We start from the raw sequence: 23,526 nt of genomic DNA, 5'->3' as shown, positions 1-23,526 counted from the left end.
TATGTACAGCACTGTCCAAGGTCATTAAACATAGACACATCTGCACATTTATCTTCTCCTAAGACACCTGCACAGACTGCGTTGTACCACTCAGCGTATCATAGGTAAAGCTATTCAGTGTGCCACCTGCTGGACATATACTGAACTGCAGAAACACAAATGATAATTCTGTCTGAACACAAACAAGGTCCATGCGGCTCACTGCGGTGAGGAGCAAGGTGAGGCTGCACATGAGGTGCACACTATTCAGGGCAAATTATACATAAATCATGGTCCATCTGTGTTTACATGAATCTCTTCCACATACAGATGCAACGGCCGTTATTTTAAGGAATTTCGAAATGGAATTCCGAGATATGCCCGAGATCCCCTGCTGTGTTACTCCGGCGGGCCATTAGTCTGCAACTGACCATCTCGCGACGCAACACGGGTGTACCCAGATATTCCTTAAAATAACGTCCGCTGCATCTGTAACAATGTTAGATGTAAGAAACTTATTGCTATTCCACATAGCATGTTCCTACAAGCTCATAGAAACTTAACTGAAACACGTCACACGATCAGACTCATCTAAGAGTAGGAAGTGCAGAAAGGAACAGGAGAAAGTAACTTCTAGACTATTGTGAGTATTAGTTTGATGAGTTTGATAACTTAAACAGTTGGGAGTGTTGTCCTTGTAATCTTTATGCAGTTGTATACAAGTGTTACTTGCATTGCAGAACTATGTGCTGTTGCTGAGTGCTACTTATGCTGCCACTTCTTCTTGCACTCCATCCTGATCATCTCACTACACCTCTTTTCACCAACATATTTCTTTCCCAACCCTTCTTCTTTGCTGCAACCAGTGTTATTCAGCATCACTGCCCTCCCCATAGACATACTGTAAGTTAATCACATGCACATTGGTTAATAATAAATCTTTATTACAGTATATTATATCCCATATTTGCCCAGCTGCATTACTGGAAAGGAAAGGGTGCACATAATGTAATATTATTATGGACACAAAGTGCCTTATCTGATATGCTGTGTAGCTGCTTCTCTGTGTTAGTGCTCCATTCATTTAGAAAGGGCGGCACTGACACAGACAAACAGCCTCACAGCATATTTTGAGAGTAAGAAATATGTCAGTGTTTCCCAATGACATGTTCCCTGGTGTTCAGCTCAGGCCTGAGCAGGATAATGTAACACTTGGGAATGAATATACAGCCCAGAAGTCCTGCACTGGAAGCCAGGATAGCGAATATCTCCACAGCCACCGTGTTTCTGCCCTTGGTGCTCAGGTACGCTGGGAGGAAGGAGACCCAAACACTGCAGAACACCAGCATGCTGAAAGTGATCAGCTGGGCCTCATTGAAACTGGCAGGTAACTTCCTAACTAGGAAAGCAACAATGAAACTTAACACGGACAAGAATCCCATGTAACCAATCGCAATGTAGAATGCAGTGTCAGACCCTTCGTTGCATTGTAATATCATCTTCCCAGTGTCAGATTGTGTGTCATAGTCTGGGAATGGGGGAGAGTGAACCAGCCACACCATGCATATCACAACCTCCCCCATTGAGCAGAGAAGGACCAGGCAGATGGTTACTCTGCTCCCCACCCATTTCTTTATTTTGCTTCCAGGCTTTGTGGCATTGAAGGCGATGACAACAGTGACGGATTTTGCCAGAACAGAAGAGACTGACACTGTAAAAATAATCCCAAAGGCAGCTTGTCTGAGCAGGCAGGTCACCTTCACAGGACGTCCGATGAATAACAAGGAACAGAGGAAGGACAACATGAGGGAGAGGAGGAGGATGTAGCTGAGGTTTCGGTTATTGGCTTTAATTAGAGGTGTCTTATGATTTTTTATGAAGATTCCCAGCACTGAAGAAGTGATTATGCAGAATATAATGGAAAGAGAAGTTAAAGAACCTCCTAGGGGATCCTCATGTGAAAGAAACTCTATAGTTCTTGGGATACACATGTCTCTCTTCTCATTGGACCACTGATCTTCAGGGCACTTCACACAATTTTCAGCATCTGCAGAAAATCAACATTAACATTTTTATACAGTAAACTGTGTACACAATGCTTTGTAGTAAAATAATATACACAATACACTAAGGTCACCTTTACCTGTAATTTCACCCACATAATCCCCCATAATATTGTTCTAAAGAACGCTACTACAGACAGCAAATTTGGTTCATGTTCCTCTACGGCTTCCAATGTCTCTTGAGTAACTAGCTTCACTGCAGCTTCTGTCATTGATTTCCTTCTGATATTGCATCTAAATGGCTCAGTGCATTAGTTTACATACATAGGGGGCTATGCACTAAGCTTCGTTAAGCTGTTTTAAGAGCGCAAAGTGCTCTTAGAACGTGATGTTCCGCCGAACACGATGCACTAACCCACGCAAACAGGCACTTTGCGCTCTTAAACTGACTTTTTCCTGGAAATTTTTCAGAGTCCAACTTTGCTCGTACGATAACCTTTTTGCGTTGAATTCTGCCCTTCTCTGGGATTCACTAAGCTACGCAAAGTTATCGTATGCGAAAGTTGCGTTCAAAAAAGATCGCCAGCTCAAGGCAGGTGATAAAAAAGCTGGACTTTGAAAAATTTCTTTGTTTACATTTTTGAGTGCGCAACACCCATACAACAGGCAGGCGGATGTCCCCGGCTGACCTCGCGTGAATCTCCAAGGGAATAATACATTATTATGACAATATTTGGGGGGCATTTGTGGCTTGGTATTGCTGTTGTTTTTTTTAAATTTCAATTTCTTATGTGGATGTGATTGTTTGTTTTTTCCTGCTTAATGGTAATAAAATGTTTGCGATTGGTGTTCGTTTGTAATTAATGTTGTATTATGTTAGCTAATGCATTTTATGGTTATTTCAGATATTGTTTGAATTGATTTCTTTGTCTTTTAATGTTTACATTCATTAATTTTGTAGTAATTCATTGGTTTGATTGGTTAGTGTTACTATTCATTTTGAGTTGGTTTAGGAATTAATTGGTTTCATTGGTTAATGGTTTAATTAATTCATTGTTGATGTTGTTACTGCTTGTATTCATTGGATTAGCTGGCTACTGTTTTTATTTACTTTATTTAGGTATGCTAATGCAGTGTTTAATAATGGGAAAATAATCTATTATCCATATCTGGATAATAGTTATTTTGCACATTATTGTACTGAATGTGTTAGGGCGGAGGGGGTGGGGATGGGGTGGGTCGTGGTTTGATGTTTGTTAAATCTTTTTTTAATATACATGTTTTTCATAGTGTAGATTTGCAGGGGGTCTCCGGAGCTGAACCGCATTGGTTTCAGGTCCGAGGACCCCCTACTTAAGGAGATACAGGCCCCGTAATGGGGTGCCGGTATCCCCTGCACTTTCAAGCATTCGCGTCACATGACCGGGACATTGAAATTCTGCAGGGGATACCGGCACCCCATAATGGGGCCTGTATCTCCTGAAGTAGGGGGTCCTCGACCTGAAACTATATCCTGTAATAAAGTAAGGCGCATCGGTACTTTCAGTGGACTTAGTTTGCCTTGAATACCTCCTATCCATACTGATCAAGGAATCCCTGTCAGTGTTAAGGGCTGCTTCAAAGGCCTTGTCTAGATCCTCATTAGCGTTGCCCCTAGACAAAAATCTTCCCCTCATTTCATCTGTCTTCTGAACAAAGTCCTCCAGAGAGGAACAATTCCTGCGTAAACACAGGAACTGGCCCTATGGGATACCCTTGAACAGAGGGGGGGAATGGCAACTCTTTGCATGTAACAATTTGTTTCTGGCATTATCTTTCCTAAATATGTCAGATTGTACTTTTTTCTCATTATCCACATAAAGGTTTAGATCAAGAAACTGTATGCCATGCATATGGTAATTATGCGTAAATCTGAGGTTAAGTTTATTATCTGCCAGATAGTCAAAGAATTTGAAAAGCTCATTCTCCCCACCACTCCAGACCATAAGCAGGTCATCAATATATCGCTTGTAAAATGCTATATTGTGCCTGAATGGCTTTGTATCTCCAAACACGTGTTTGGAGATAAAACTGTTGATCGAAAAGAAAATAATTATGTGTGAGTGAAAAACGGATGCTATCAAGTAAAAATGCAATGTGTGCTGGAGAAAGTGAAGAATGAGCATCGAGAAAAAACTCAACTGCAGTGAGGCCGTGATCATGATTGATGTTGTCATAGAAGGAAGCTACATCCAGGGTGACCCAGATGTAGGATGTGTGCCAACTAAAATGTGCAAGCAGTGATAAAACATGTTTGGTGTCAATGATAAGTGAAGGTAAATTGTGTACTAAAGGTTGAAGGAAGTGATCAATATATTGTGAGAGGTGTTCACCCAGGGAACCAATGCTGGAAATAATGGGTCTACCTGGGGGTGCAAAGAGTGTTTTGTGAATTTTAGGATGGGGATGAAAAATGGGAGTGATAGGATCTGGAGTGATGAGGAAATCTCACTCAGAGGGTGTGAGAACTTGTAGAATCTCACCTTCCTCCATCAACCCTGCAAATTCCTTGCGGAAACAGGAAGTGGGATCAGCGTCTAGGGTGACATAGGCCTCTGGGTCTCCAAGTTGCCTTCGTGCCTCCAGGACATAATAGTCTCTATCTAAGACCACCGTTGCGCCCCCTTTGTCGACTTTTTTGATTAAGATAAGATCATTATCTGATAGTGACTTAATTGTTGCCCTCTGGTCAAGAGTCAAATTGTCTTTATGAGATCAATGAAAACTAGACTATCTCCTATGTCCCTGGCTAGGAGTGACAGATCTCTTTCTACCACTTTTTGAAAGGTGTCTATGAACTGCCCTTTCATATAAGTGGGATAAAAAATTGATTTCCTCTTGAAACCTGAGTTGATGCTCCCCAGGAATTCCATGGGGTCATCAGTCACAGTGTTGTTTTCATTGTAGAGATCTGTCAAATCCTGACGGTAACAAAGGTCTTGAAACCCTAAGGGAATAGAAGTATTAGAGATAACATCAAATACTGGTAGTAAAGCATCCCCAAAATTAGAAGGACCCCTATTCTCAACCTTGGTGGAAAAAAAACGTTTGAGTTAGTTTGCGTATACTGCTGCGGCAGCTTTTATTCTAACAAATCACCGTTTTTTACCTGGCTTGTTCCTGGAATGCGACACTCTTCACCTGGCGCATGCCGCGTTCATTTTGCGTTCCCAGCCACAGGTCATGCCCGGCTGACGCGCGGTTGATGGGTTTATTGATAATGGTTTAGATTTAATAGGCTGCAATGCTTCGCGTGTCCGCAAGATGGCAGATATTCATGAATTGTAATGCGCATGCGCTTCAGTAATGTGTCGGCTTGCAGGTGTTTCGTTTAAAAAAGATACTGTACCACAGTGTGCCATTGTACTGTAACTTGGCCTTGAGACTGAAGGAAGAGTTTGCAAAAATGTATCAGTTTAGGCTTTTCATATTAAAGAAAGACAAAGACCAGTTTCGGTTACAGTATTCTCCAGAGACCCGCCCGCCATGAATGTTCAAGTGCAGCCCGCTTTCCAAAAACCCGACAGAAGTTACGCGTATTTGATATGGGTCGCGATTAAGGCAACAGAAGATAAGATGGCAACAGTTGTTCAAATTTATCAGTATTTTATCGAAAACTATGACTTTTACAAATTTTCGCCAACTCCTCATACGTGGAAGCGTGCAGTAAGGAAAAGGTTATGTAGCAATCCCTGTTTTCATCTTATTGAGCCACAATTTGTTGGAGGGTATTGGTGTGTATCACCGGATTTTTCCGGTATCTATGATCATGAAGGCGGCAAAAGGCAAAGGGTCGTGTTAAAACCAACTAAGAAGCGACAGTCGCTGCCAAGCAATGCACCAGCACCGGCTTCCAATGATGGTCCCGCCATGAGTGACAACCCTGAGGCTGAGCCTGAGGCTGAGCCGTATTTTGCGTGCTGTTTTGATGAAGCTTGCATGTACCTAAGCGATTTCCAGCCTCACCAGCTGACTACAGGTGGACTAGTCCCGCAGCAAACTATCGACGTGGATGATCAAGAAAGCTGGACTGGCAGTGGACCGGCACCAGCTGAATGGGAAATACTATGGTGAATATTGTTGCCGTATTATTTTCTGTGTTTTTTTTTATTTTGACAATACTGTATAAATATCGGTGCGATTCCAAAGTCAAGCGATTCTCCTGTAAGCAATATCATTGGCTGAGCGGCTTCTACAGTACTGTACTGCAGATACTGAACAATTGGTGGAGTGCTAGGCGCATGCGAACAGGAGAAAATTATTGGTGGGGCTGGCTGGGTACTTCTATAGGGGGCTGACCATTACTGTACATTAAAACTTTTCTTTTTGTTTTTCCTCAGAAAAGAAAAGGCTAATGGGGGGATTTCGATGGATAATATCGCGTTGTGTGACAATGCCTGCACATTGCTGAATCGGATTTAAAACCCCACGTCTACAGTTTTTTCCCCTGGTTCCGGCCGTACATTATACTGTGTAAAAGACCCGAAAAAATAAAACTATGCATTTATTCTACATGTACAGAATAATTTACATTACATCTACAGTATACAGTGCCAGGTTCCTAACATCTATGGGCAAAATGAATGTTATTTCTAGGTGCGCTAGAACAGAAGTTCCCACGCCATTTGGCTGTGAACTTGACCGAGGCCCTAGTTCCCAAGCCAAATGCGCGATTACCCTGACTCCGTTCTGTTGTCATGAGAGGGTCGCTATTTGCCATGCAATCCTGCATGAACTAGGACTACATGGTGACCGAATCTGAGCCCTCTAGGTTGAACAGAACCGGAGTTATGGGTTCCAGGTTTCTGCTCATTCTGACTTAGCCGTTTCAAAGCAGCCTGGCTTTCTCCGCCATTACAGTCAATGATAGGACCCTCCTCGCCGGCGTGACCCTTTCTCGCCACCATTACTGGTCGGACCCTGTTGTGGTGAAGTGAGGGCGTTCCTAACATGTAGGGGCAAAAAGAATTTTATCTCTAGGTGCCCTAGAACAGAAGTTCCCACGCCAATTGCCCTAGTTCCCACGCCAATTGCCCTAGTTCCCACGCCAATTGCGCGATCAGGCAGTAAAAAAACAGTGCAGCAAGCCTCGACATTCTAGAAACACTGTCTTTTGTTATACAGTACTATCAAAGGAGCAAATGAAAACAATGCACAGTACAGTACAGTAAGACAAATCAACATGTTCTTTTATTGGTGCTGTCAGTTCAAAAACATTTATTTACAAATACAATGTTAAATTTTATTTCTAGGTGCCCTAGAACAGAAGTTCCCACGCCAATTGACCTAGTTCCCACTCCAATTGCGCGATCATTGCTCTTTTTTGACAATGTTGCCGATCTTGCGGCTTTGCGGTCTGGCAGTAAAAAAATAGTGCAGTAAGCCTCGACATTTGCTACACTGTCAAAGGAGCAAATGGAAACAATGTAAGACATATCAACATGTCCTTTTATTGGTGGAGTCAGTACAAAAACATTTATTTACAAATACTGTACAATGTTGAAACATTTTAAGTGCACAGCAATTCAAAAAATCGACAGTACAGTCCTAGAGGGCAGAAAACAGGGCAGGTTTTCAGGGCAACCTTGAAAACCGTGCCTGTTTTCGGCCCCCAGGGACTGGAGTCGTGCATGTCCTGTGTAAAAAAACACACAACAACATTTCCTTTGTTTAAGTACAGCAGGTACAGTAGGGCAAAACATGTACAGTACAATACAGTTCACCACAACAGTATGGTCTCACATAAAGTCCTCCACATTGTCCATCCATGGCCGATTCCATGCATGGCGCAAAACGCCATTAATGCAGTCCCGAACGCCTTTAATTACAGGATCTGTAATTGGATAAAAGTGCCGCATTTCATCCACAAAATTTTTCCTTAAATTGACAGGAAGCGCCTTTTTGACGCGATTCCCATTGTAGTTCACTTTGAAGGCCCACTCGCAGTACAACGAGTAGGGAACATGGTGCTTAAAAATGAACAAGGCATACTTGTGGGGTGCACCAGCACTCTTCACCCTATACGTCTCCCTGAGCTTCGGTGGCAGATCGCACAGGGTGATGTCAGGCACCGTATCGATGCGAGCGGGTGTAGGTCTTTTGGGAGCGGGTGTGCTTGAGGCGACGGGCGATGGTAGGTTGTCTGGGAGGAAGCTTTCCTCCGGTTGTGGTCGCCGTGTTGTCTCCTGGCGTGGTCTTGACGGGGTTATCATGTCCTCCTCAATGGCATACATGTACACTACATCTTCTGGTGGAGGGGTGCGCTTGGTGATGGAAGGGGGTCGAAGGTCCCATTCATCACATCCATGTCACCCCCCTGCTCCAGCATTGGGGAAACAGGGGCATTAGCACCGAACAAATAATGTATGCCCGCTATGTCAGCCTCTATCTTCTCCATCCATCGATCCATCTGTTGATCCATTTGTAGCATCCGTTGCTCCACATTTAACATGGTCTCCAGAAGCAGATCTATCTTTGCCAGCACAATAGAATTCCCGGGGAGATCCACACTTATCCCATTCAGCATCCGGTCTAATGAGCTGCTTCTTGTGCATGGCGTCTGGACATCTGGGGGGATGGGTGCAACGGAGGATGAGATGGGGGTTCCATGGACAGAAGCGGCATCGACATCAAGGAAGAGTGGAGGAGGTTACCTGTGGATATCCGGTAGAGGAGAAGCGGCAGCGTCGTCGAAGAGGGATGGAGAAAGTGACCTTTGGATTTCTGGGCGAGAAGCAGAGTCGTCCAAGAGCAAAGGAGACAGTGACCAGTGGATTTCAGAGGCGGCGGCATCGTCGGATGGAACTGGAGAAGATGGGGGTGGAGAAGACGGGCTGAAGATTTCCGGGACAGCTACAGCAGAGTCGTCGAAGCATATGTGAGGAAGTGGTCTGCGGGTTCGATGGGTTGGCTCCCATTCATTTTGCGTCGAGAGTACATAACCGTATATCTTCTTCACATAATGAGGCTTACGTCTAAGAAAACCCTTAGCCTTTGGGGTCAGCAGAAGGTTTTCTTTATTGGCCTTAGCCTGTCGCTTTGGCGTGGAAACGGCAACCGCCTTTCGCTTTTTCAGCTTGACAGGCACGGCAGAGGCGAGAGGGTTCCTGTGTCCATAGAGTCGGGGTTGCTCCATGGAAGCAGGTGGCACAATGCAGTATCTGGACAAGGGCAAGTTCAGACAAAGATCATTGAGTGGTGGGCTACAGTATGCAAAGTGTGTAACATTTTATGCATGGCGACCAGGTACAGGTGTTGAAAGTGGGCGTACTCTAATGTGAGTCATTACCGTATAAATACACCATCCATTTTGTGTATTAACTGCACATAGAATACACATCGACTAAACATCGAATATACATTCTTGTGTTTGTATTTCTTTCTACTCGCAGCAATGCCTGTTAAAAAGATTTCGAAGGATCTCAGCATGCGAATTAAGGAGATGTACACGAGCGGACAATGAATTGCTGCTATCCAACGCTGGTTAGATACTTCTATCATCATTGTGCCAGCAACCACCGTGTGCTATCATGCATACGGAAAAAACAGAGACCGCAAAAGGGCACCAAGGGTAACTAACGCGTAAGTATATTTATAAAACTTAACAAAAAAATATATAGAAAACTGTACGTACTGTACTGTACTGTTCATACAGTACAGTACATCCACAGTACAGTTCTGTATCTAATACTGTTTTTATTTCTGTTGATTTATATTATAACAGTACAGTTATATATATTTTGTATATTTATATTTATAGTACAACAGTATACATTTTTTGTATTTTTAGATTTATCGTACAACGGTATAAATAGGATGTATATTTATATTTATATTACAACAGTATATATATTTTGTATATTTATATTTATATTACAACAGTATATATATTTTGTATATTTATAGTACAACAGTATACATTTTTTGTATATTTATATTTATCGTACAACGGTATATATAGGATGTATATTTATATTTATATTACAACAGTATATATATTTTGTATATTTATATTTATATTACAACAGTATATATATTTTGTATATTTATATTTATATTACAACAGTATACATATTTTGTATATTTATATTTATATTACAACAGTATACATTTTTTGTATATTTATATTCATCGTACAACATTATATTTATATACATTTTATATTGCTGTATATTAATAAAACAATATATTTTCTTTACATTGTAGGGAGACAACTCTTCTGGTGGACAAAATAAGTGAGGAGAATGATGAGAGGAGTGCATTAAGGGTTAAAAACACTCTGCAGGAAAAGCACAATCTGACTGTATCCGAGAGCAGCATAAAGAAGATGAGACGCAGCATTGGATGGAAATATGGACGTGTGAGGTTAGTAGTGGACAGTACAGGAGCTAAAAGTGTTGTTTAGCAAACTGTACTGTACTGCACTGTGCCGCTAAATTTTTTTATTCCTTGTCATTACAGAGCATACCCCATGATAAGGGACGCAAACAAAATCAAAAGAGTGGTCAAGGCCCAGGCATGGATCGACAGTGGGGAGACTTTCCAGGATTGCATCTTCACTGATGAGTCTACTGTGTCGCTGGAGAGATTTGCAAGCTTTGCATTCCACAAAAAAGGCCGCATATCTTTGAAGCCGCGGCCAAAACACCCTGTGAAGCTGCATGTGTGGGGTGCCATCTCTAGGCGTGGACCGGGTTGCATTGTCATCTTTGAAGGTAAAATTTATCAAATATAATGTCGCCTAATGCACTGTACTTTACTAGTGTTGCCTTACTGTATGCACTGTACTGTACTATTGTGCAGTTTTTTGAGCACTTTTCTTTTCTTGCTATAGGAATCATGAATAAAGCTTTCTTCCAAGACAACATTGTGCCCAAGATAGTGCAATACATCACACGCGAGTTCCCCAATGGTCACCGCTTCTACCAAGACAACGATCCGAAGCACACCGCGTCAACGGCGCATATCCTTGAGCGCGGCATCAACTGGGTGAAGACACCAGCGGTGTAAGTGCAGTAAACCGTGTCCCATTTTTGTTCCCCACTGTTTTTAGCTCTTAAACCAATTGTCCTTTTTTCCAATGACAGATCGCCAGACTTCAATCCGATCGAAATTGTCTGGCATCAGCTGAAGGACCATATCCGGAAAGTGGCGAAACGCTCCAAAAAGGACGAGTTGTTGAAAGGCATAATGAGTTTTTGGAACGATGTACTCACCGTGGAACGCTGCAATAAATATATAGACCATATTGCCACTGTGTTGCCCATTGTCATCACGCGTAATGGGCAAGCATCAGGAAAGTAGTACTGTGCTGTAGTATTGTAAGTACAGTATGATACAGGGAAGTATGGCACAGATTTTTTCTTTCCAGATAGTCAGAGTAATGAAATTGAATGAGTGACCTCGCTCAAAACTCTTATACCAGTGAGTGGCGTAGGTCGCGTGCTGCCAGGGATAAGACCATAGACAGAAAGGGATATGTGTGTGAAGAACACACGACAAAAGATCCCCACTAAGGCGCACCGCAGGCCTGAGTTGAATTAAATCCTGGTCCTATGGTGCGCTAGACATACAACATAAATATTTTTCTTTTAATCCTAATAAAATGTTTAAAAACCCAGAAGCTCTTAGTTTCTCCAGTGTAACATGAAATCAAGTCCAATCAAATAAAGTCAAATACGGCAGAAAGAGTGTCTGTGACTCTTCTTATATTCCCCTCTTGCTAGTTGTATTGCCTCTTAGGAAATTCCTGGGTGAGGTATTAATATACCTTTATAGACACCTTATGTTGATAAGAGGCGATACATCAATGGCTAAGTTTGTATATAAATATACCTGCTATATCCCTCTGCTATAACATGAAAGTTCAGAGTGGATATATGTGGTATCTAGCATGGGGTGGGAACTGAGATAGTGTTAAATACGCTGCTATTGCTGTTGTGATAAGGTATGGTCATATCTAATGATGGAATAAGTGTAGACATATATACGCCCAGATATAATTAATTTATTCTTAATGGCATATGTATACGCGTTGCATAGTGAATAACGTAAGGCCAGTATGATGATACAGATGTATGGACCATAATGTTCAAAACCAAAAGAACAACTCAGAGTACCACTGCATCCCATACCATATATATGAGGGCTTTTTGTCTAATATCAGTTATGACTAAATATACATTTGAATGTAGCTTTATCCAGTGCATTCAGGATTGTCCCTATGTCTACTGCTAATTCCAAGTGTTTATCATGGTGATATAGTTGCTAGATGTACTAACTGATTTATGACCATGTGAGCAGCTGATGTCAAATAGTGGCCCAATGTATCCAAAGTGCCCATGTATTAATACACATATAGTTGTTACATCATTAAGGCAGTGTCTTTATTAGTACATATAATACTTAGACTAATCAAGCAAGTATGGTAGATTAGTAGAGTGGTTGTATGTTAAGGCGATATATCTTCTGCTGATGCGTGCGATATTGATCACATGATTGTAGTCGCCGCTGGTTCCAAAACCAGTACTTATGTAGAGTCCGCACTACACCTGAATAGTAGGGCTAGGGCGGACAGTACTAATGTAATTCGCCGGTCTGATAGTCACTTAAACTGGCGGTATGCCAACTGTATAGACGCGTGACCTTGGTCATGTGGTAGCAGCCGTCTGCAAGACCGCGCCGCTGGTATAGAGATCAGTGCTCGTACAGCATCAGCGTATCGTGCCTATTTGACAGTATTACATGATAGGAGACTAGGACAGCTTTGGGTGAAGCAACGTAACATTAAAAAACATTAAAAAATTTACGTTGCTTCACCCACGATACGATACGCTGATGCTGCACGTGAACTGATCTCTATACCAGCGGTTTGTGTCCAGTCTAATCTGTTTGTACAGTAAAATGTACAGTTTATAAACAGCAGTAATGATGTACACAAAACCTCTCCTCTCTCAATGAACTACTGTTCTGTAGACAGAATGAGGAAAAGATAAAGACGGAAAAAATAATATTACTATACAGTATATACAGTATACAGTATATATATTATACAGTACATTACAGTATATATTATTAAATAATATTCTTATAAATGTGCATTATTCATGTTTCCCCATGTTTTACAAATGTTTTCTAAATGGTTATCCAATTTCCATCTGGCAAAAGAACTTAATAAAGACTGCATTATGTATTATTCATGATTATTTTTATATTTGTATGTTTTGGGTCCTGACAAAATAAAATACATATTTATTCACTTTCCTGCTAATCATAATCATTGACAACAACCACCCCCCCCCCGACAGTATAAGAATGAATGACAAAACAACATGAATCAGTTAATGGTTTTTTTACTCTCAATTCTCACAATGCTGGGCACATCAGATTTACATTTCAAATTCGAGAGGGGATTTTCCAAAGCGTTACCGTAAACAAAGCCTCTAAGGGTTGGGGGGGGGGGCATGGTGTGATTACATGCAGGCGCACTGAGGCTTTGAAGCTCGGCTATGGACGGATTAAGAACACAATGGCAATATTCAGAAGATTAACGACTCTGTCGAGAGAGGGGGTTGGTAGGGTAGGGTGACTCATGCGCTGTAAGCAGCAAGCTCCCATCTCTAAAAGGATTAGAGTACACGCAGGCGCAGTCAGCCGATTGACGCTTGGCTAGGGACGGATTAAAAACACAATGACTACAGTAACTGCAGAAAATGAATGACTCTGGAGGTGTGTGGCTAAAATAGTTAACAGTACTGTAATTTCAAAAGGCAGTTCATCATAATAATTTGATGAAGAAACCCCCAAATACAACCCCCAAATACAGTACATAAAAAGCAAGTCACTTTAACTCCCTGTGCCTCAGGCACCAAAAACAAACAGTAGATTTTATATATATATATATATATATATTTAATTAATATTCATATAAATGTCCATTTTTCATGTATCTCCATGTTTTACAAATGTTTTGTAAATGATTCTCCGATTTCAATCTGCCAGAAGAATTTAATAAAGGCTGCAGTATGTATTATTCATGATTATTTTTATCTTTGTATTTTTTTTTCCCTGATGAAATATAATAAATATTTATTCACATTCCTGGTTATCGTAATCATTGACAACAACCACACCCCCCCCCGACAGTATAAGAATGAATGACAAAACAACATGAATCAGTTAATGTTTTTTTTACTCTCAATTCTCACAATGCTGTGCACATCAGATTTACATTTCAAATTCGAGAGGGGATTTTCCAAAGCGTTACCGTAAACAAAGCCTCTAAGGGTTGGGGGGGGGGATGGTGTGATTACACGCAGGCGCACTGAGGGCTTTGTAGCTTGGCTATGGACGGATTAAGAACACAATGGCAATATTCAGAAGATTAACGACTCTGTGGAGAGAGGGGATTGGTAGGGTAGGGTGACTCATGCGCTGTAAGCAGCAAGCTCCCATCTCTAAAAGGATTTCTCTAAAAGGATTAGAGTACACGCAGGCGCAGTCAGCCGATTGACACTTGGCTAGGGACGGATTAAAAACACAATGACTACAGTAACTGCAGAAAATGAGCAAAGCGTTGTTATGTGTTTTTTTACACAGGACATGCACGACTCCAGTCCCTGAGGGCCGCAAACAGGCACGGTTTTCAAGGTTGCCCTGAAAACCTGCCCTGTTTGCTGCCCTCTAGGACTGTACTGGTGCAATTTCAACCCGCTCAGACCCACAGAACGGATTATTTTAAATTATATTTATATATTTATATATTTATATTTTAAAGATATTAAAGAATGTACTGTATTGTATTTAAAACATGTGACTGTAAACCATACTGACTGACAAATGTTTTCACACATGTACTGTAGCAGTAAACCCTACACCTGTTGATGTTTTGAATTGCTGTGCACTTAAAATGTTTCAACATTGTACAGTATTTGTAAATAAATGTTTTTGTACTGACTCCACCAATAAAAGGACATGTTGATTTGTCTTCCATTGTTTCCATTTGCTCCTTTGACAGTGTAACAAATGTCGAGGCTTCCTGCACTGTTTTTTTACTGCCGGACCGCAAAGCCACAAGATCGTCAACATTGTCAAAAAAGAGCAATGATCGCGCAATTGGCGTGGGAACTAGGGCAATTGGCGTGGGAACTTCTGTTCTAGGGCACCTAGAAACAAAATTCATTTTGCCTATAGATGTTAGGAAACCCCTCACTTGACCCCAAAAGGGTCCGACCAGTAATGGCAACGAGAAAGGGTCACGCCGGTGAGGAGGGTCCTATCATTGACCGTAATGGCGGAGAAAGCCGCGCTGCTTTGAAACAGCTATGTCAGAATGAGCAGAAATCTGGAACCATAACTCCGGTTCTGTTCAACCTAGAGGGCTCAGATTCGGTCACCATGTAGTCCTAGTTCAGGCAGGATTGCATGGCAAATAGCGACCCTCTCGTGGCAACAGAACGGAGTCAGGGTAATCGCGCAATTGGCGTGGGAACTAGGGCCTCGGTCAAGTTCACGGCCAATTGGTGTGGGAACTTCTGTTCTAGGGCACCTAGAAATAAAATTCATTTTGCCCATAGATGTTAGGAACCCTCTCACTTGACCCCAACAGGGTCCGACCAGTAATGGCAACGAGAAAGGGTCACGCCGGCGAGGAGGGTCCTATCATTGACCGTAATGGCGGAGAAAGCCGTTTCAAACCAGCGCGGCTAAGTCAGAATGAGCTGAAGGTATTAGACTTCAAAGACAACAGCTCGCAAATGCCCCCATGAGTTTTTACACGGCATTGCAGTATTGCAGACAGCGAGAATAAAATGCTTAAATCACGGGCGCGAAAATAACGCAATTCCCTCCGGGCGAAAACGACACAAAACCGCACATAACCGGGATAATCTGAAATTCGCGGAGCTAGCCGAGTTAGAATAAAGGGTGTCGCCACTGTAAATCTATAAACGTCAACCATGGTAAAAAAGAGGTTAAAATGCCTATTGGGTGCAAATGATAGTCCAAGATGTAAGACGGACAACTCCGCCTTTGTGAATTCGTGTTTGGAAATGTTAATCACATTACTACTCCCAATGTCTACGTTTTCAATCTCTTTGATGCCATCCCGCTGTGGGTTCTTTCTCTTGCCTCTTCTTGTCTTTCCTCATTTTTTGAGGACTTGTGACTGTCCGTTCTACTGGAGTGAGTCATCACACTAGGTATGATGTTTTCTTCCCCAGATGATGTATAAAATTCACTCTCGGAAAAAGAGAAAGAAACTGCATGCGGTGTTTGATCACTATCTTTAGTTGTTTTGAGAATAGACTTATTACCCCCGGAATCTTTATTAGATTTCTTAGGTTTGCTAGGTTTTCCTCTGTTCTTGAATGTCAATTTTTGCCAGATGTAAATCTGTTGAGATTCATAATCGGCTTTATATCGCTCAAATTTAATCTGTTTAGTGATCATTATGATCTTCTCTTGCTTGTTGAGCTTGCTCGCTACTTTGGAATCTAATTCCTTAAAGTTTTTCATATGAGCAAAGACCTGTAATTTCTTTTGTAATTCTGTCACTTGTTTAGCTACACATTTGTTTTCTTGTGATTTACTGTATGATGAATGATAGGGTCCATTAATTTAAATGAACATTCATCAAGAATGAGGCACCATTGTCACTCAAAGTCCCCTTTATCAAACCCAAAGGAAGGTGTCTTGGTGAGGCGCAAGCCCCTTGGTATGCGTTTGACTCTGTTGTAGTTCTCCATAGTAATAATGTCCCACCATATTCTCTGACGGTGTAACAAACATTTCTCCAACCGAGCAAAATGCATCTTAAGATCTGCTGTATCTTCACATAATATCTCATTGGTATTGTTAAAAATTGCTTCATCCATACAGTATGTAACCAGGTGGAAGTGTTGCAGCAGCTAAAAATGGAGTCTGAAATGTGAGAAATCAGTGTGCTTATAGAAGCACAGTCTTGTGTTCAAATTCAATTGCCATCCGGTAGAAAGCACATGAAATGAACTGTGTCCACCAAGCTGCTGACAGGGTGAGTGCAATAGAAACAGAGATGCTGTCTTGCGCTCAAGTGAGCAGTTCCAGCACTCGTGAGTGTCAATATAGCCTGATCCCTTTAACAACACCTACTGTACTCTATCCAAGGAGCTTTGTTATAGAACGGCACAGGGATATAACCTGACTATTTAGGGGAGAGAGATGGAGAGAGCAAGACTCTTCTTTGCTAAATATGTTATATTTATCTCCTCTCCAGCAAACCTACAGTATATTGCATGGGCGCATTGTCACCTTTAGGTAAGAGATAAACGGTACTTAAAAAGAGTCATGTTTCTTTAAAGATGACGTGAGGCCATGCTAAATTCACATGACATTAAGCCTATGCTAATGAGATATAAATGGTTGTTATTTTTGCATATAATTAGCTTTTTGGTTATGCATTAACATCAGAGAATATAATGTCCTTTAATGATTACTATAACATCCCGTTATTTGCATTGAGTTAATGGAGGTTTGTGACTCAGGATCCAGGTTTTTTTTAGTACCTCTCACCTGTCTCACCTACAGATGTAGCCCGACCTAATCTTCCCGCTGACACTGAACTGACGCGGAACTGACCGCGGCATCCCCTGGCAGTGGGACATCTCTCCATGGGAGAAGTCAGTCTAAAGAACAGACCCCCACTGGCTGCCATGACCCATTGTTCGGGTCTTTATCAGCAAAGCCCTTGAACATTTTTGTATGGTTTATTTTTCTTACATTTCCTACTAATACTATGTAGATTAGTTCTGCATTGCTCTCAAAAGCTTATATTCAAAATATATTATAATGTCAATTAAAAAAGTGTCATCTTCTAGTAAGATACTGTACAGTGCTCACACATTTTTGTACAATTACTGTCGCTGTTGTAGTAAAATCACTAGCTATAAATGTACACAGGATATCGTTTCTGAATAATGTATTATTGTTGCAGTTTTCCATGATCCCAAAATGTAATAGTATACAGTATATTTGATGTAGGTTGTGATGCCTTTAAGTGGACCAGCATTATAGTTTTTAATAGAGGAAATCATAGTGTACAGAGTTGTAATTGTAGTGTAATTAAAGAAAGGAATCACAGCCTACATAAAATCTGTGTTTCTCCAGAAAAAATACAAATACTAGAACATTGAATGAAAGACGCAGCATGAAAAGAATCCTTCTCATACTGTATGTAATATATTTCTCAATGTATGAGGCTGTCACTTGCACTGACCTGTTGTGTTAGAGATCTCTCCTTCTGAACATCGCACACAGACATAGCAGCAGGCGGGCTGTCCCTGCTGAGAAGCTTTCCTGTATCCAGGAGAACAGCTCTCACTGCACGCTGACCGAGGAGTCTGGCCGAAACTTTCCTAAGAGAGGAACAAAATAACAGTTTTATATACAGGAATTCTTACATATATTTAATGCGGTGATGTCTACTTGTATTTACTTTTTATATTGGAGGATTTAATAAAATGAACGTACTGTATGCATGTTGTGACGGGGAAGGGGTAACCAGGCCATTAATAAAGGTATTTGGCCCGGCTGGGTGCCCTTAAGCCATATTGGGGAATTGTGAGTGCCAGCTCTTTGACCCAATCATGGCATGTAACTGCATGTATAATGAAGATATGGTGTATTTTTACTGTTCCAGGAGTGCTAACCAGCGGAGATGTGCAGGGCATGAGTTTCAGGGGGGATTTTATAGTAAAATTTTGTCAGGGTGTGATTGGGTAGAAGGGGGCAAGAGTTGCGGGTTACCCCGAAACATGTACTCAGGAATCCCCTCAGATTCCGGAGGACATGAGCAAAACAGACCACAGGATAAAATCCTCTCTAGAAAGCAGATTTCCGCTCACCGACAAATCCCCCTGCTTCAGCACAAACCAGGACAGTAAAACCAGGCAGGGAACTGAATTACATTAAAGGTTCTCGGCATATGCCCAAACCCCAGAACCCAATGGGGGTTCCATACATCTCTCACCAGGTATAAGGTGAAGAGAGTTATAGGGGTTTAAGTTAAAGTGTAGAATGTCAGCTCTGCTACTCAATGATGGCTGTAATACTGTAATTGTAGGGGACGGTCTGTGTGTCTCCCACCAGGGCTAAGGGGGTGAGAATCACATCATACTTCAATGGTATGGGTTATTGTATGTATGTATGTATGTATGTATGTATGTCTTTATTTATATAGCGCTATTAATGTACATAGCGCTTCACAGTAGTAATACATGTGGTAATCGAATAAATAACAGATAATATAAATAACAGATCATGGGAAAAAGTGCTTTAGACATAAACATAACATTAAGGAAGAGGAGTCCCTGCCCCAAGGAGCTTAATATCTAATTGGTAGGTAGGGAGAACGTACAGAGACAGTAGGAGGTAGTTCTGGTAAGTGCATCTGCAGGGGGCCAAGCTTTATGTATCATGTGTTCAGAATGTTCACAGTGCTATGCGTATGCTTCTTTAAGCAAGTGTGTCTTAAGGTGAGTCTTAAAGGTGGATAGAGAGGGTGCTAGTCGGGTACTGAGGGGAAGGGCATTCCAGAGGTGTGGGGCAGTCAGTGAAAAAGGTTTAAGGTGGGAGAGGGCTTTAGATAAAAAGGGGGTAGAAAGAAGACATCCTTGAGCAGAACGCAAGAGTCGGGATGGTGCATAGCGAGAAATTAGGGCTGAGATGTAAGGAGGGGCAGAAGAGTGTAAAGCTTTAAAAGTGAGGAGAAGAATGGAGTGTGAGATGCGGGATTTGATTGGAAGCCAGGAGAGGGATTTCAGGAGGGGAGATGCTGAGACAGATCTAGGAAAGAGTAGAGTGATTCTGGCAGCAGCATTTAGGATAGATTGTAGGGGAGACAGGTGAGAGGCAGGAAGGCCGGACAGCAGGAGGTTACAGTAATCAAGACGGGAGAGAATGAGGGCCTGAGTCAGAGTTTTAGCAGTCGAGCAACAGAGGAAAGGGCGTATCTTTGTTATATTGCGGAGGAAAAGCGACAATTTTTAGAAATGTTTTGAATGTGAGGGGCGAATGTGAGAGAGGAGTCGAGTGTGACCCCTAGGCAGCGTGCTTGGGCTACTGGGTGAATGATTGTAGTTCCAACAGTAATTTGGAAGGAGGTAGTAGGGCCAGGTTTGGGAGGACGTATGAGGAGCTCTGTTTTAGCCATGTTGAGTTTAAGGCGACGGAGGGCCATCCAGGATGATATAGCAGAGAGACATTCAGAAACTTTGGTCTGTATAGCAGGTGTAAGGTCATGTGTTGAATAGTATATCTGTGTGTCGTCAGCATAGAGGTGATATTTAAATCCAAAAGATGTTATTAGGTCACCTAGAGAGAGTGTGTACAGAGAAAAAGAGAAGAGGTCCCAGGACAGAGCCCTGGGGTACCCCCACAGAGAGCTCAATAGAGGAGGAGGAGGTGTTAGCAGAAGAGACACTGAAAGTACGATGGGAGAGGTAGGATGAGATCCAGGATAGAGCTTTGTTCCGAATACCAAGAGTATGGAGAATGTGAAGGAGAAGAGGGTGATCCACAGTATCAAATGCTGCAGAGAGGTCGAGTAATATGAGAAGAGTGTAGTTACCTCTGTCTTTGGCAGCATGGAGGTCGGCAGTTATTTTAGTGAGGGCTGTTTCTGTGGAGTGAGCAGCGCGGAAGCCAGATTGTAGAGGGTCTAGGAGAGAATAGGTGTTGAGAAAATGGAGCAAGCGAGAGAATACAAGACGTTCAAGGAGTTTAGAGGCAAAAGGCAGGAGGGAGACAGGTCGATAGTTAGAAAGACAGGTAGGGTCAAGCTTGCTGTTTTTGAGTAATGGTATGACTGTTGCATGTTTGAAGGAGGATGGAAAGGTTCCAGAGCAGAGGGAGGAGTTAAAAATGTGTGTGAGCGTAGGGATTATAGTAGGAGCAAGAGGTTTTAGGAGATGGGAGGGAATGGTGTCAAGAGGGAAAGTGGTAGAGGGAGAAGAGGCGATCAACAGCGACACATCCTCCTCTGAGACAGTGGAAAAAGAGTCAAGGAAGGCAGGAGAAGAGTTAGGAAGAGGTGTAGGATGGGAAGAAGAAACAGAGGGGATGTTCTGACGTATGGATTCCACCTTTTCCTTAAAATAGTCAGCAAAGTCCTGAGCGGAGATGGAGGAAGGAGAGGCAGCAGAGGGTGGTTTGAGTAGAGTATCAAAGACAGAGAACAGTCGGCGTGGGTTAGACTTGTGCATGTTGATTAGTGCAGAAAAGTAGGCTTGTTTAGCTTGCGAGAGGGGAAAGTTGAAACAGGATAGCATAAATTTGTAGTGAAGGAAGTCTGCGAGAGTGTGAGACTTCCTCCAGAGGCGTTCAGAGGAATGAGTGGAGGAACGCAGCATGCGTGTGTGGGAATTTATCCAGGGTCTAGGGTTAGAAGGGCGAGTGTGGCAGAGAGAAATTGGGCATGTAGATCAAGAGAGGAGGACAAGACAGAGTTGTAGTTCCTGACCAGGTTGTCGGGGTCTGTAGCAGAGCTGAGAGAGGAGAGGGAGGAGCGTAAAGTGGACTCAAAGTCAGGTAAGTGAATAGAGCGCAGGTTTCTGCAGAACCGTGGTGTAGATGGAGGTGGAGAAGGGGAGAAGCGAGATAGAGAGAATGAGATGAGATGATGGTCAGAGAGAGGAAAAGGAGAAATGGCGAAATCGGAGAGAGAAAAGTTCTTAGTGAAAACCAGGTCTAAGTAGTGGCCATCCTTGTGGGTGCTGGCTGCAGTCCACTGTTGAAGGCCAAAAGAAGAGGTTAGAGAAAGAAAGCGGGAAGCCCAAGGGAGAGAGGGGTCATCAATGTGGCAATTGAAGTCCCCAAGGAGAAGAACAGGGGAGTCTGAGGAGAGGAAGAAAGAGAGCCAGGATTCAAAGTGAGAGAGAAAGGCAGAAGGGGGGTGAGTAGAGGTAGGTGGGCGATAGATGACCGCCACATGAACAGGGAGAGGAGAGAAGATCTGGACAGTGTGAACCTCAAAGGAGGGAAAGGCAAGAGAGGGGGGAATTGGAAGAGTTCGGTAACGGAAGAGAGAGGAGAGCAGGAGCCCCACACCTCCACCCCTGCCATCAGGGCGCAGAGTGTGGGAGAAGGAAAGGCCACCGTAGGAGAGGGCAGCTTCCAGAGCAGAGTCAGACTGAGTGAGCCAGGTCTCAGTTATAGGAAAGAGAAGCAGGGAGTGAGAGAGAAAGAAGTCATGCACAGAGAGGAACTTGTTAGAGAGGGAGCGAGCATTCCAAAGGGCACAGGAGAAAGGGAGAGAGGAGGGAGGGTGGCAGGGGATGGGTATGAGGTTGGAGGGGTTAACACCAGGCGTAGAAGTTGCATGTGGAAGGCGAGGATGAGCGCAAGTTAAAATAAGACAGGGAACAGGATTGGGAGAGATATCCCCAGAAGCAAGGAGGAGAAGCAGGATAGAAAAAGCATGTGTTAGGATGATTTGTAGGGGTGTTTTTTAGTGCAGGGGATATAGCTGTGTGGTTTCAGAGGGCGCAGGTAAGAAAGGAGTTCATGTGAACTGAGAAGTGGTGAAGGAAGGAGAGATAGAGATATATGATTAGAGTTAGAGACATACTGAGGCTGGTAAAAAGAAGTGCATAATTTGAGAAGAAGTGAAGTCACAGCAAATATAAATGGTAAAGGCACCATCACAGCAGTAATGATGCAGTCTGGTATTGATGATATCCTCCTTTCCAGCGTAGTTCAAATGGGGGTGTCCACTTCTTCATCACTTCTTTTGAACTTCCTTTTAAATTCAGTTGTTCAGTAGTCATGCCACTTATAATGGGCCACTTGGATTTGGGCTGCAAGCAGACTAGCTGTTCTGACTGGGTTTATATAGGCCTAAAAAGTCACCTGACAGTGTGGTTCTGTCTGCTTAATTAGCACATCTGAGGCACATTGTAACAAGGTTTTCCTGTATAAGGGGAAAAGAAAATGTTATTTAACAATTTTATATTTTTATTCCAGTACTGTTCAGAGGAAGGTATTTAGTATCGATAAAAATCCATATGCATAGGAAGCAGGGGAAGCTACTCCGCCTCTGTGCATCAAAGAATCAGCTTCAAAGGCCATCCAGGATGCAGGTGTTAAACATTTTGTAGCAGGGAGGAGAAAATGTAGAGAAGTTCAATAAGCCTTCCTGGCAAATGGCTTCTCGGTCCCGATTCACCAGAGCTGAGCTGGCAGGGAGTCTCACATGACAAGTGGGGGAAGATGGCGGTTCGCACATGCTCAGTTGCTATACTGAAGCTCTCTGCCAGGTTCTGTAAGAGACTGGCAAAACCTGATGATAGGTGGGTTATTTCGTTCCCATGCATTAGTTGGCTGCAGACTGTACAGAATGGGACTTGGAGGGTTTAAAAATCTGTGCAGCCCCTCATGTAACACTTCCATCTGAGTTCCATCATGTAATAGATTCACCTAAGGATTCCTGCAAGAAACATCTAAGCTTCCAGATTTTAAAAGTGTCATCACG

At 42.5% G+C, this 23,526-nt stretch overlaps 1 protein-coding gene across 1 annotated transcript in view; it reads right to left on the bottom strand.

Moving 5' to 3' along the window:
- Positions 1-1,127: 1,127 nt before the first annotated feature.
- Positions 1,128-23,526, bottom strand: part of LOC142486106 (vomeronasal type-2 receptor 26-like) — a 63,636-nt gene continuing 41,237 nt past the window's right edge. Inside the window, exons 5-6 of the mRNA XM_075584779.1 lie at positions 18,274-18,412; positions 1,128-2,026 (exon numbers count right to left, since the gene is read on the bottom strand). Of these exons, the coding sequence (XP_075440894.1) occupies positions 1,128-2,026; positions 18,274-18,412 (1,038 nt within the window). The remainder of the gene's footprint in view (positions 2,027-18,273; positions 18,413-23,526) is intronic.

Source organism: Ascaphus truei, unplaced genomic scaffold, assembly GCF_040206685.1.
Source record: "Ascaphus truei isolate aAscTru1 unplaced genomic scaffold, aAscTru1.hap1 HAP1_SCAFFOLD_741, whole genome shotgun sequence".
NCBI classification, from domain to species: Eukaryota; Metazoa; Chordata; class Amphibia; order Anura; family Ascaphidae; genus Ascaphus; species Ascaphus truei.
Note: the sequence above shows the minus strand (reverse complement) of the source record. Positions and strands in the feature narration are given on the sequence as shown.